This window comes from Polyodon spathula, chromosome 41 (genome assembly GCF_017654505.1).
Source record: "Polyodon spathula isolate WHYD16114869_AA chromosome 41, ASM1765450v1, whole genome shotgun sequence".
In the NCBI taxonomy this organism is placed as follows: Eukaryota; Metazoa; Chordata; class Actinopteri; order Acipenseriformes; family Polyodontidae; genus Polyodon; species Polyodon spathula.
The window spans coordinates 3755641-3770017 of NC_054574.1; the positions used below are offsets into that span (position 1 = coordinate 3755641).

The 14377-nt window shown below is 41.6% G+C and overlaps 1 protein-coding gene across 3 annotated transcripts in view; it reads right to left on the reverse strand.

Moving 5' to 3' along the window:
- Window positions 1–1523: 1523 nt before the first annotated feature.
- tmem248 (transmembrane protein 248) overlaps window positions 1524–14377 on the reverse strand; it is a 28278-nt gene continuing 15424 nt past the window's right edge. For 2 of the 3 annotated variants that reach the window (XM_041236639.1, XM_041236637.1), the window contains exons 3-6: window positions 5883–6168; window positions 4767–4917; window positions 3923–4106; window positions 1524–3312 (exon numbers count right to left, since the gene is read on the reverse strand). In XM_041236639.1, the coding sequence (XP_041092573.1) occupies window positions 3127–3312; window positions 3923–4106; window positions 4767–4917; window positions 5883–6168 (807 nt within the window). In that variant the 3' untranslated portion in view covers window positions 1524–3126. The remainder of the gene's footprint in view (window positions 3313–3922; window positions 4107–4766; window positions 4918–5882; window positions 6169–14377) is intronic. The other variant, XM_041236638.1, reaches the window with a different exon arrangement.

Consider the following 14377-nt stretch of genomic DNA (forward strand, 5'->3'; position numbering starts at 1 on the left):
ATGCTGAAAGATCGGTCCATTATCTATTCAGGGATACCAAGATACAATGCAAGCAAACCCACAATGTAACACTTTGCCACGGGAAAGTTGGCAGAAAAAGAGATTAATTTATTGCCTTTAATATCTCTGACGCCTGTTATCCTGCAATTGTAATTCTTAACTTTTTAAAAATGGTCTTCTCAAGGCAATGTTCATTAAAACAGATTCAAATCGAACTGAACAGCACCACCTGCTGAAACTGAAGGAGGACCAGTTACAGTACCCTTGTTGGGCTTGTTTTCCTAAACTTTACAGTGGTCCTATCACAATACTATGTCTGATCAGCACATTCGCTTCCTGTGTTACAGATAACTAAATCCCACCTGACGCCCATAAAGTTTCTGTAATGTACTGTAAAGAGTATGAGTGAAGAGATAAGGACTTACTTTGTAACAAACTTGCTTAACTTTAGACAAGGTAAATATTTAAGTAATTGTAGCAAACAAAATTTTAAACATTTTCTCTGCCATGTACAGCCATTAATTATACAGGTCTTAAATGTGCAGTGTTGAATAAAACATTTTCATTTTAAAACAGGATTCCTGGTACTATACTAGGTTAAAGAAATGCGTTTCATAGCCATGCTTTTAGACCAATCAACTTCCCTATTGACCGACATGCTTTCAGCCAATAACATGCTCTGACCCAGAAGACACAGACGCGGTGCCATGACCCAAAGGGCAAACAGATAACTCGAGAGTGACACAGAAACAGAGAGCTTCCTTTAGCCTGAAGTAGGACCAGATAACATATTTTAAAGAAAATACATGCATGCTTTAACATGTTTCTTTTAAAATTGCACGTTTGAGATTCGCTAATGGAAGTGCAAAACAAGATTAATGAAGTTATTTTGCTAGCTACAATTACTTTAGGACTGAAAAACACAAAGATCAGTAGGTAAAATGATAACAGAACTTATCGTGAGAATTTTGTTATGTTAGAAATGTCAGACACGTTTTCCAAATCCTTGTCATTTAAGATCGGTCTTTAAAAACAGATAAACAGTGCCCCACGCATACACAAAGGAATATCAAAGGTTAGCAGAATAGGAACACACACAGTGGAAAGCACTGGGTTCTAATGACTCTGGGGTTCTAACCAAGGGGATGACTAACTAAACTGGAACCTTTGAAAGCTGAGAGAAGAAACCACCAGTGGGGATGTGCAAAGCAATGCTACTGCCCCTCAATGTGATATTGGTTACGCTTGATCCTAATAGCATTTTTAAATTGAGACATACAAGCATTGATTACAATGTATCACTAACAGTCTTTGGAGAGCAGATTTGGATTTTGCAGGGTTTTCTTCTAGTATTACCAGAACCGACTTCAAACTCACCTAATGCACTTTGTAGTCTGGGGGATTTGTGTCTAAACCATTTGCAAACAGGAGGAATGCTTAGCAAACGTAGGAAAACAAACAATTGCATATATATATAAAAAATACCAATTCATGGTTAAAAAAAAATATATATCTGCAAAAGATCTATTTTATTTCAGATTAGTTTAATCAAAAACAACATCTTGTGGAAGGAAAACAATAAATTACACTTCTAATACAGCAAATAAAAATCACACTGGAGAAAGACAATTTGAAAATAATTTACACTATTCACTTAACAAATCTTACAGACTAACCTTAACCAATGTCCTTTTCATTTAACTTCTCCATTTCTCTTAGAATTAGAATTAAAGGTAACCAATATCACCTGGAGAGAAAGGTGCTTTTGAAAATCTGATTTCAGGAAAGATCACTATTAGGCTGATTGTTTCACTGCCAAAGACCAGACTGGAATTGCTGAACACCATTATACAATCAAGACCATGGATTGATTTACCTGGATTTAGACCACAAGCATTATGTTATATTCCCCATTCTTTTATAGGAGCCTGGAAAGGTGAGTTGCATCCTACTACAGCAGACTGGGAACCTGTGAAAGCATCTGATAAAACAGCAGACTGGGAACCTGTGGAAGCATCTGATAAAATGACAAGCTGGGTCTTTTGAACTGAGCAGACCCACAGATTATTATGCGTAGCATCAGGCTTCGTAATAGAGTAAGAAGTACTCCAGCTGATCCTTTTATACCAAATTAAAGACGAATATTTACACAGTAGATACAGGCACTTGAAATGTCTTTGGTTGGAATAACCCAACATTGCAGAGTAATGCATTCACAGAGCTTTGCACCCTTCTTCTGGGTTCAGTAGGCAACTAGTATAACAGTTTGAGTTTGTCTTAAAAGTTCTTTTTATTTCAAAACTTGACTTCTTATGCTTCTGACAGAGCAACCTAAAGACAGAAAACAAACAATTAGGCGATACTCATGGCTGACCAATACTAGCCTGCACCCAGTCCTGGGATTCAGAACTACCCTTTAAATGATCCCGAGTTTTCTGTTCCCCTATAGCTGCTGAACTACTTTCAGCAATTACCCTATATGCTCAGGTATATGACTCGTGCTGCGATTAGTGTTAACAGTTCAAAGCAGATTTACCAAGACCCTGATTGGTTAAACTTCTGGCACCTGGTCATTTTATTAATAATATCAACAGGTGAAGTTCTCAAATCCAGGAATAAGTGCAGGGCCAGTGTGAGTTTCAAGCCCTGTAAAATAACTAAAAACATTCACAGTAACAATATGGGCCTCAATGAAACCTTAGCAGAGGTCCAAATCCAAAAATACAAATACCACTTGAAACTGTATTGTGACTAAAATAATGAGATGACCTGACAGTTTAATATAAAAAAGTGACAACAAAAACTATTTGGTTACCCTAAATATAATATTTATAGCTGTACACAGTTAGGTTCATCTGTGCATTTCTTTTTATTTTGTACAGTAATTGGAGGATTCATCTGCAGAACTAGATTAACGTTTGTCTAGATGGTTCACTTAGTAAAGGCACTGGAGTGTAGGGCAAGTCAAGCGATCCAGGGCTTGCTGAATTGAATCCCGGTCACCCAAGTTCTTGACTGAGGGGGTCCACAGGGTGCTCTTTATTGGCCTTTGGGCTCTCGTGGATCACAGAGGAATATTAGCTGGCCATCCTGTGTAATCGATTCGCTGAGGACACCTGTTCATCTTCAGTGCTTGGGTGGTACACTGGGACTGTGCATTCTAATTACCTTCTCAGGACAGAAATTTGCACTGCTCTGCCGCACCTTGCCTGGCCGTCCCTTGATGACTGCATAACAGAACATTGTGATCACCATCACAAAGAGGAAGTAACTGGTGTGCATCAGGTGCAGATTTATCAAGGAGTGGTCATCCTGAAATAGAACAGGAGGTCAGTGACACACTGCATGCAAACTGAGCAGCAGCAAATTACATGAGGCTTTACAGCGTTTTTACTGGTCTGCAAGTACTGCATGTGTTCTGCAGTTTCTCTTCATCATCTAGTGTTTACAGGCATTTTAAATTCCTCTTAGTATATGGATTCTTAGTATATAGAATTTTAAATCCATTTGAACTCAGTATTACTTACATGATGGGTCATATTGTAAAATGCCAGAGTTGCTAGGTGGTATATGCCAGTAGTATGCATACCAAAAGTTCCTTTTGTAGTATGTAGCACACTGGTGGAATTCTCCCAATAGACGCTACTACAGACAAGCACGCTGGACTTCATTCACTTAAATGGAATTTACACCCATGCCTGCTAGATACTGGTTCTTAGTATTCTGCATACTACCAACGTTTGCATGTAAAACAGGGAATTCTAGAGGAATGGCATATTCAGTATAATTTAAAACACAATATGTGTGCATGTAAATGTAAATTCTCTGCAGTGGCAGTGTCTAGTATATGCAGATACAAGCATTGTTCTTCAGATGAAAAATTCTTGCTGTTTGAAATGTGTATGTAAATGTGGACACTCACGTTTGGCACTATAACAGTTAGCTTGGGGTTCAGGGCGTGGTACACCTTCCCGATAGCCCCCTTGTAACACCAGAAGGGGTTATAGTCCTGTGTGTATTTGGTGTTGGCATCTCTAGCCGTGGTGAAGATCTTGTACCATGTTGTTGCATTGGTATAGGTCTCTGGGATGCAGTGAGGAGGCTGGCTGCAAAAAAAAATAAAAACACACACAGAATGAAACAGGCTGAGTTTTGTGTTAACTGTTTGTAAAAGTCTATAGTAATGATGCACCAATTCTGTAACATAAAAAAGAGAGTGTGAATGTGCCACGAGATATTCGAACACCCTGTGGTGTGTTACTGCTTTCTCATTACTGTTTCAGCGCTCCTGAATGGCATGTTCAATGACATATACTTTACCTTTGGGGCGCAGTCTCTGAGCAAGGTGGTAGTTCTGCTATTAGTGGTGTGTGCAAGTTAATACCGGTGGTTAATAGCACTACTTTTCCAGTATGAAGGCTGTTTTTACCCCCCCACCCCCCTACTTTTTTTCAATCAGCTTCCTAGCTACACATTGGAATATCCACCTCCAGCAAGTACACAAGCGGAAGCACATGGAAGCATGATTACGAGCTGTACAGAGTGAACAAGGTCGGGCATAATGGATTGAACCACCTGCAGCTCCTGAAACCCACAGAGCTAAAGTAGGGGGAATGATGACTTGAGAATGGGGAGTAAATCAGGAGACAGGTGTAAAACACCTCCATTGTATTGCATCGATAATTAAATGGATGGTGGTCCGAATGGCCACCTCTTGTTTGTAACTTTTGTGCTTATGTTCTTAAGGTAGCACTGTGAATACTCACACTGTGACTGGGAAGACACTGCTGGCTGCTGTGATGGTCATGCAGGTACTGAACACCACCTGCTCACAGTGTCCATGAAGAACACATTCATCCGAGTTCCAGGCAGAAGGGAGGGTGAAGCTGATGTTCATTTCTTCATGGGCTTCTCTACCTAAACAGGAAGACACACACAATAAAATCGACATTGCTATAACCACCACAACCTCACATTTACATAGCAACCCAAACTCAGAACATTTTAAGGTTGCAGACTGTGACATTCCTCCAGGGTAGAAGAGTGGCGTGATAGGGAGTTGTGGGTAATCTGCTGACAGAGTGGAGAGACACAGAAGCTGGAGATGTAACGCCACTAAGGTTTTATTTACACAATAAACCGGGTGACACTGCCAGCAATTGTTTATATGATTGTACAAAGTGCACAAAAAGGCAAAAACAGTCAAATAAAAAGCGGCGCTCTCGCTACACTGAGCGCTCCCACTGATACAACATCTCTATATGTTGCGGGATTTCAAAAATCAACTAATCCCTATGCTAGGAATTAAAAACCCTGATCTCAGTTCCACACAGTGTTTGGAGGTTTGGTTTCTTTCATAGAAGACAGGTTTGCTGTCCAGGGTAGTGTGGACAGTCCTGGTCCTTGGCTCGTAGCCTGGCTTCGTTTCATTGCAGGAAAGGGACATGCCCACCAGCCGGTCAATGAACTGCAGCTGTCCAGTCCTCGACTGCAATTCCCTGTAAACAAACTCAGCCGGCAGTGCGTCTCAGGTGGAGCATTTGGCTCGCTAATAACCATTTACAAAAACAAAGAGGAAGAACAAACAAAATACACAACACACTATGTACGCTCAACCCTGTCAAAAGCAGGTTCTATAGGTTCAAAATAGTCCATCATAAAAATGATTTTGATCTTCTTATCCATTATACAAATAGCGCATCAGGACCATGACATGGATTGCTATACATCTTGTGATACGTATCGTGACACCAGTGTATCATTACACCCCGAATAGTCAGGGGTTCATAAAATAAATATTTGTGTCTGTTAAACATAAAGCTCCCGTACTAGACTAGTAGAGATCAGCAAACAGCAGATCAATAAAACCAAAACATCCCCACCTGTGAGGCCAACTTGGTGCCCCAGCAGGCTGGCGCGGAGGTGGGTGATGTTGCGGGAGTAGCCCCCGAAGGGCCGCAGCGGGTCCAGCGTGAGGGTGATGGGGACGGAGATGTTGATGGCTCCTGGGTCCTCAAGCGGTGGCGGGGCCTGTGTGCCGAGGCGGGCCTGGCCGCTGGTCACAGTGCTCTCTGCTGTAGTCGACTCGTTCTGCCCGTGCTTCAGAGTCTCATTCTCCGAGATGCAGAAATCCACGGCATTAAACCGCAGCAGGAACATGTTCCAGTCCTGGGAGGAGACACAAGGGTTAGAGAAAATGGGTTAGAGAAAAATATTTCAGAGATGAGCTCTCATATTAGAAATGAAACGTGAAAAGCGCTGGTCCACATTTTTTTGGCGACAATGGATCAGATAAGAGAGAGATATACTAGAGGTGGGACGAACACAAGATTTTCATGTTGGGATACTCGCTCAATTTAAATATTCGTTTGGATATTCATTCATTTTCAAAAACTCATAAAAGCAATTATATTCCCAGCAGATATAGACTACTGTGTGGGACTTACTTTACCTTACTTTATCCCAGTGAATTAACTACAAAACAAAGGATCCCAAACAGCAGTTAAAGTTAAATGTTGTTTTGTTTAATCCCAAAATAAACAGTACAAAGTTGACAACGCATTTTATTTTTTTCATTCCTCCCCATTGCCGTTTCTTCACTGCATAGTGGCCATAGACAAGTTTTCATAAAGTAATAACATGAGGTTTACTTGTGCCGTTTTGTAGCTGAACAAGCATATGAAAAATTGAAATTTTAATTTACAACATCAAATAAAACACAAATGTGGACATGGCGTTGTAAAATGAAGGGGGGAAAAAACTCACTGTTTCAGTTCTTGTTTATTACATTCCAAATAAAGTCACAACAAAATATACATAAATATATACAAAATATACATTTCCAGCAAGTTGTGCACTGTTAAGCGAGGCATTTCAGAATGATATGCTTGCCTTTTTTCTGTCCCTTGTGATTTCAGACTCACCCTAAAGCAGCACAATGCGTTTCTGACCTGGATGATCTTCCATAGAGATCACTATCCATGCATGCACATAATCTGGTTCTTTTTGCTGTCAAAAACTTAACTAGAGGCACCAATTCAGTTTAGTTCCAGCTGCCTAAGTGGATACATATCTGCATTTTTCTGAGATGGCATCAAGAGGCTGCAATTTGACGTTGTTCCTCCCCACAGAGAAATCGGTCCGCTGTGGCCAGTCCCGCCTGTGGTAGTGCGCCTTGGTGTCCCTGCTGTCCCAAAGGCAAAGATAGCAGGGAAACTTGGTAAAACCGCCTTGGAGACCCATCAGGAATGCCACCATTGCAGCCTCTTGATGCCATCTCAGAAAAATGCAGATATGTATCCACTTAGGCAGCTGGAACTAAACTGAACTGGTGGGCTTAAGGCCCCTGTATTTATACTACTATTTATATTACTGGAAAGTTCTAGAAGTTACTCCAAGTTTACTCAGCACTGAATCTATCTGGAATGTTCTGGAAAATAGGTAAATTTCAAAATATCACTGTCCTGGTCACAAAAGCAAAGTTTGTGGGGAATAATAGCCATTTTCTATACTTTTGAGGCATAAGCAATTAGGAAATAAGACTTACTACCCAGGAACAAAAATTGTGTTACATAGTGTAATAACTATAATAATAATAATAATAATAATAATAATAATAATAATAATAATAATATCACACAGAACTTGTTTTCATTCGCCATTTTTTAAACTGAAACGCAACTTCTGGTAAGGCGGTAAGTACAATGAGCGCAAGGCATTTTTGTAATTTCTAGCGAATATGAACATCTGATTTTTGTGTCAAAAAATATTTGTTTGCTTGGATATTTGTCCCAGCACTGAGACCAAGACAGACAGAGAGTGAGAGAGAGAGAGAGAGATACACAGACATCGGTGCCCGTAGTCGTGCGCACGTTACGCTCTGTAATCTTGTGCTATCTGCAAATGGATATTGTATATATGAAGCGAATCTGACTGGATCCACCAATCCTGTACAGGCACTCAGCAATGCAAAGAAACCCGTCACAAAAGACCTTACAACACAAATGCATCCAAGTGCTCAAATAAGTGCTGCTTAAGCAAGTGTCCATAATTACATATTTAAATAAAGCCCACCAGGGATATGAAGAACGCAGTAAGTCAGCTTTCAGAGCTATTGTAGATTTAACTGTGGTTTGCGGTCAACAAAACGTTTCAATCAGGGGTCACACTAACGAGCGCAGCAACTTCAGCGCTTCCACACAATACCATGCAAAAGGAGATGAGGCGCTGAGAAGCAGCACCAGGCAGCGTGAAGTACTGCATCCACAGAGCACAAAACGCAATTACTGATCTGTGAAGAAAGCTAATTCATGACGGCATTCTACTTAAATGCAGAAATAATTGCTCTCATTGCTGGTAGATGAGTGCTGACATTAGCTGTACAGAAGAAGTGTCCCTTATTCTTCGGTATGTGCATCATTCATCATCAGGACAGTTCTCTGTGCGAGAGGACTTTGTGGCTTTTGTTTCAACAAGCGAGATGCTTACCACCCTGTTTCTGAGCCACCTGCAGCAGTCCAATTTGAACCCCTCCAACCTGGTTGGACAATGCTACAATGGTGTTGGAAATATGAGTGGTAAATACGTGGAGTGCAGGCCTGCATCAGAGAGTAACAGCCCTCAGCAGTGTATGTGCACTGCAGAAAGCACTCACTAAACCTGCAATTACACACTCAACGAGAATCCCTTTAGTTCACAACACACTGAATACCGTTCAAGACAGCGTGGCTTTTGTGTCTGCATCTCCAAAATGAATGCAGTGTTTTTTGGACAAAAGTGACACTAAGCAGTGTATACAGATATTTTCTGACAACCGCTGGTCTCAGCATGATCATGCCTCTCCATTGTCATTGTGAACTATGAAAATGTGCTTGCCACTAATCGATCATTTAAAAACAGATCACAAGTGTAGTGGCACTGCTGTACCCATAGCCAAAGCAATGGAGTCATTTGAATTTCTAGTCTGTATTATTGTGTGCCAAGGGTTACTGCTATATCTCATTCCACTCAATGCTCTTCAGAACCCGTTTTGCGATCTTGTGAAAGCCAGTCAACAAGCCAACAATTTAGTTCCACTGCTTGGGGACAAAAGAATAGACAGCACCTATAACAACCTGTGGGAAAGTGCCTGTGCACTGGCTAGAAAAACTGAAGTAATTGTTTCAATGCCTTGTATAGCTAGACTTCAAACCTAGAGATCGAATGCCCCAGCTTTAATGCCACAGGAATATTGGCGCTTGAACCTACTCCTTCCGTTTTCGGATCTTCTAACCACACAGTTGAATGACTGAGTGTGCAGTTCTTTGCCTCGACTTAAAGCCCAATATCTCCTACCTAACAAGTTGCCAGTACTGACCCAGGCACTGCAATCCTGCTAAGAGCAGCAGTGAAATATGTGAAATATTAGAGGATACTGTACCCTAACACCCACAACATCTTAAAAGTACTGCTTCAGCTGAACGTTCCTTCAGCCGTTTGAGGCTCTTGAAAACATACCTGCGCTGCACCATGTCAGAGACGTGACTAACAGGACTGGTACTGAAGAACATTCACCACGAGGTGGCCTTCGACAGTGAGAAAGTGCTGCGGGACTTTGATGCAACGGGAACCCCAAGAATTACTCTGCTCTTTTAGGACTGAGCACGGAAAAAGAATATTTATAGTTCTATTAATATTAAAATTAATATTAATAATAATAATAATAATAATAATAATAATAATAATAAATAATAATAATAATAATAATAATAATAATAAAACTACTTGTTTGCTACAACATGTAAGAAAAAAGTTTTCTGCTTAGTTAAATGGGATGAGTAAAGATTGCATCAGCGATTGTAAAATTCATTAGAAATGCAATTAGTATGCTTTGTGAGGTAGTTTTTCCTCTAGTTTAAATTAATATTTCAAATAGATTTAGTTGGACTTTTTACTGTTGTAGCATGCCATTTGGTTTACTGTTCAGTATTTTATGCGATGTTGGGGTGATTCAGTTTTGCGTACCATGTGAAATATTTCTAGGAGCACCCCTGTACACAGACACAGTGGACTTACTGTTTGGGAAATCTCTACTTGAAAACTAAAAAAATGCATTAATACAAATAAAATAATGTCCCAACAATAGTCAAAATATATACTGTACATAATAAGTGTTGTTTAGAGGCAGAGAGAGCTGGTTTAAAAAAAAAAAAAAAAAGTCTTTAATTGTCATAACTGCTCATCATATTCAGACTGCCAGGCTAAGAGAGTCTTAAGTCTGCATTTCTGTCAACGGTTTCAGTAACTAAAATACAGTACTGTCTGTTCAGGCTTACACTACACTGTACTCAATTGAATTAAATTAAATTAAAAATTAAATGATGACCATCCGCTTCCACAGAGACACGCAGATTTCCGCACTAATAATCGCCAGACTCCCTGGACAACAATATTTCTATGAGGGACAACAAGTGTTGCCATTATACTTTGCCCATTGGACAAAAAGGTTTTATGTATTTATTTTTCCTACATTTTAAAAGGTGTCCCACCCCTATCACTGCTGGGGAAAAAGCTGATCTTCTATGGGTTATAAAGAAACCCTGAAATGGCTACCAAAAGAACCTCTGGCAAGGCACAGAATCATCTTTTAAACTTAAGGTATTATTTACGTTTTTTTGTAAATGAGCAAATAAGTGATACTGGTTTCTTAAAACACGAACCTGACATTTAAATGCAGCAATCTAGTAAAGTTACCAAAAAAAAAACCACCACAGTCACAAAGGTATTAGCTGATTAGAAAAAATGATGTGTAATTTATCAAATTATTTCTAAGTGGGTTGATTCCTGGGAGGCACAGAGATCTATTTCTGCTCTCCCGAACCTGTCCTAGATGAGGCTCACGACTTCAGGGTGAAGCCTCCACTCTGAGGTGTACTGCCCGCAGTGAGAGGTGTTTGTGTGCCCAGAGCAACAGTTTGCGGGCCACGCGATCAAGACTGGGAAACCTGAGACAACCCTGGTGGTTTACATAAGCTACCACAGTAGTGTTGTCTGTCCGGACAAGCACATGTCTCCATAGACCCTCCTGTAAAAAGTTCTGCAGGGCCAGATAAACTGCCTGCAGGTCCAACAGATTTATGTGGCAACCCTGCGACAACAGGTCCCATAGCCCCGTGCACCCCTGCCGTGACCTCTCTTCTGGTGACGCTGCCCAGTGTTACACCGAGACGTAGATGGCAGGCTGTGTCCACCAAGAGAGCGCCCTCAAAGAGTGGCGAGACACTGTCACTAGGCGGCCTGGGTTCAACACGGGCTGAAAAACCCTGTTGTTGACCCAGGCTTGGACAGGGTGCATGTGCAGGAGACCCAAAGGAAGGGTCTGGGAAGCTGCTGCTACTAAGCCCAGAAGTCTCTGGAACATCACTACAGTAAGTGCTACATTGCGCTGAAAAAGCTTCAAACAGGCGGCTACTGTCTGCACTCTGTGTCCGATAGCTTGGACAGCAGGACCTGCACTCCTAGATAGGAGGCTATCTGCATAAGTGTGAGCTGGCTCTTTGCAGGATTCACAGTCAGACCCAACCGATAAAGGTGGCCGGTGACGATTTCTGCATGGGCCTCTGCCTGTGCTGGAGACTGGGCACAAATGAGCCAGTCGTCCAGGTAATTGAGCACTCTGATGCCCGAGTCTCGATGGGGCCAAGACAGTTTACACACATTTTGAAAAGACAAAGGGAGCTAGAGAGAAGCAAAATGGCAGTACACGGAACTCATACGTTGTTCCTTGGAAAGCAAACCGCAGATACTTCCTGTGCCCTGGTTTTATGGGGATGTGGAAATATGCGTCCTTTATATCCACCGTGGTGAACCAGTCGCCTGGCCTGACTGACTGCAACAGCTGTCGCATGATCAACATTTTGAACCTCTGTCGCCTCAGATACAGGTTGACCTGCCTGAGGTTGAAGATTGGTCTGAGGTCACCATTCTGCTTGGGCACCAGGTAGTACCTGGAGTTGAACCCTTCCCCTCTGGCTGTAGTAGCAGCCGGCTATGCCGGTTTCTGGGGCCGCTGGTTTGTGCACCTGGTGCGGCTGCTTGGGAAGCAGACGCACCAGACTCCTGTGAGTGGTGAGAATGCTGCTTCATCTCAATATCCGCAGGACCAAATGTATGCCAAAGCAACTAGATTCCTGCCCACAGCCTGTCTGTTCAGTTTGGACATATGGAACAGGTTTTTATTCACCAATTGCAGCTCCTCTAGCTGCTGTGGTGAGGGTCTATGAATCAGAGAGAATCTTCAATAAACAGGTCTGGTAGGCCTCTAGGATAATATTATAGTTACCCAGCCGTTTGTTAGGGTAGGTAGCATCCTTGGTCAAGTGCACTAGTTTAGGCACCTGCACCAGCGAGGCAACTGCAGCGTCTACAGGAGGAAAGTGAGCCAAACCCAGTTTTTCTGCGTCATGCAGGCTGTATAATGAGTCCATCGACCTGGTAACAGCCGGAGCTGTATCAGGGTGATCCCATGATCTAAAACAAAATCACATGGTAGATGTAACAGGCTCATCATCATAGATGGACTGTTTCCTTGTCCCATCCGCAGGCCATGGCACTTGCAATTTTACAGTGGCCCTCTGAATTAATGACAAGAGCTCTGCCGACAGGGATACATTAACTGGTAATGGGCTGTCAGAGTCTACCTCCTCAGAGGGGAACTCTGGGCTGCCAGCCTCATTAGCGGCAGTGATGGACAGCATATCCTTGTGGTGCCAGTCTGTACTTAATGCGCTGTGTTGTTCCAAGAGAACATGGGGGGCAGGCGGAGCACTGCGCTCACACAAGAGCTGAGCAAACACTGGTGTCCTGATGGGGAAACAGCTGCCCAGAGTTTCTTCATTTGATCAGAATCAGCTAATCTCTTAGAACATAAGAACATAAGAAAGTTTACAAACGAGAGGAGGCCATTCGGCCCATCTTGCTCGTTTGGTTGTTAGTAGCTTATTGATCCCAAAATCTCATCAAGCAGCTTCTTGAAGGATCCCAGGGTGTCAGCTTCAACAACATTACTGGGGAGTTGATTCCAGACCCTCACAATTCTCTGTGTAAAAAAGTGCCTCCTATTTTCTGTTCTGAATGCCCCTTTGTCTAATCTCCATTTGTGACCCTTGGTCCTTGATTCTTTTTTCAGGCTGAAAAAGTCCCTTGGGTCGACACTGTCAATACCTTTTAGAATTTTGAATGCTTGAATTAGGTCGCCACATAGTCTTCTTTGTTCAAGACTAAACAGATTTAGCCTGTCTGCATATGACATGCCTTTTAAGCCCGGAATACTTCTGGTCGCTCTTCTTTGCACTCTTTCTAGAGCAGCAATATCTTTTTTATGGTGAGGTGACTAGAACTGCACACAATATTCAAGATGAGGTCTTACTAGTGCATTGTACAGTTTTAACATTACTTCCCTTGATTTAAATTCAACACTTTTCACAATGTATCCGAGCATCTTGTTAGCCTTTTTTATAGCTTCCCCACATTGTCCAGATGAAGACATTTCTGAGTCAACAAAAACTCCTAGGTCTTTTTCATAGATTCCTTCTCCAATTTCAGTATCTCCCATATGATATTTATAATGTACATTTTTATTTCCTGCGTGCAGTACCTTACACTTTTCTCTATTAAATGTCATTTGCCATGTGTCTGCCCAGTTCTGAATCTTGTCTAGATCATTTTGAATGACCTTTGCTGCTGCAACAGTGCTTGCCACTCCTCCTACTTTTGTGTCGTCTGCAAATTTAACAAGTTTGCTTACTATACCAGAATCTAAATCATTAATGTAGATTAGGAATAGCAGAGGACCTAACACTGATCCCTGTGGTACTCCACTGGTTACCTCACTCCATTCTGAGGTTTTTCCTCTAATCAGTACTTTCTGTTTTCTACATGTTAACCACTTCCTAATCCACGTACATGTGTTTCCTTGAATCCCAACTGCGTTCAGTTTGAGAATTGATCTTTTGTGCGGGACTTTGTCAAAAGCTTTCTGGAAATCTAAATAAACCATGTCATATGCTTTGCAATTATCCATTATCGATGTTGCATCCTCAAAAAAATCAAGCAAGTTAGTTAGACACGATCTCCCTTTCCTAAAACCATGCTGACTGTCTCCCAGGACCCTGTTACCATATAGGTAATTTTCCATTTTGGATCTTTTTATAGTTTCCATAAGTTTGCATATAATAGAAGTCACGCTTACTGGTCTGTAGTTACCTGGTTCAGTTTTGTTTCCCTTTTTGTGGATCGGTATTACGTTTGCAATTTTCCAGTCTGTCGGTACCACCCCTGTGTCAAGAGACTGCTGCATGATCTTGGTTAGCGGTTTGTAAATTACTTCTTTCATTTCTTT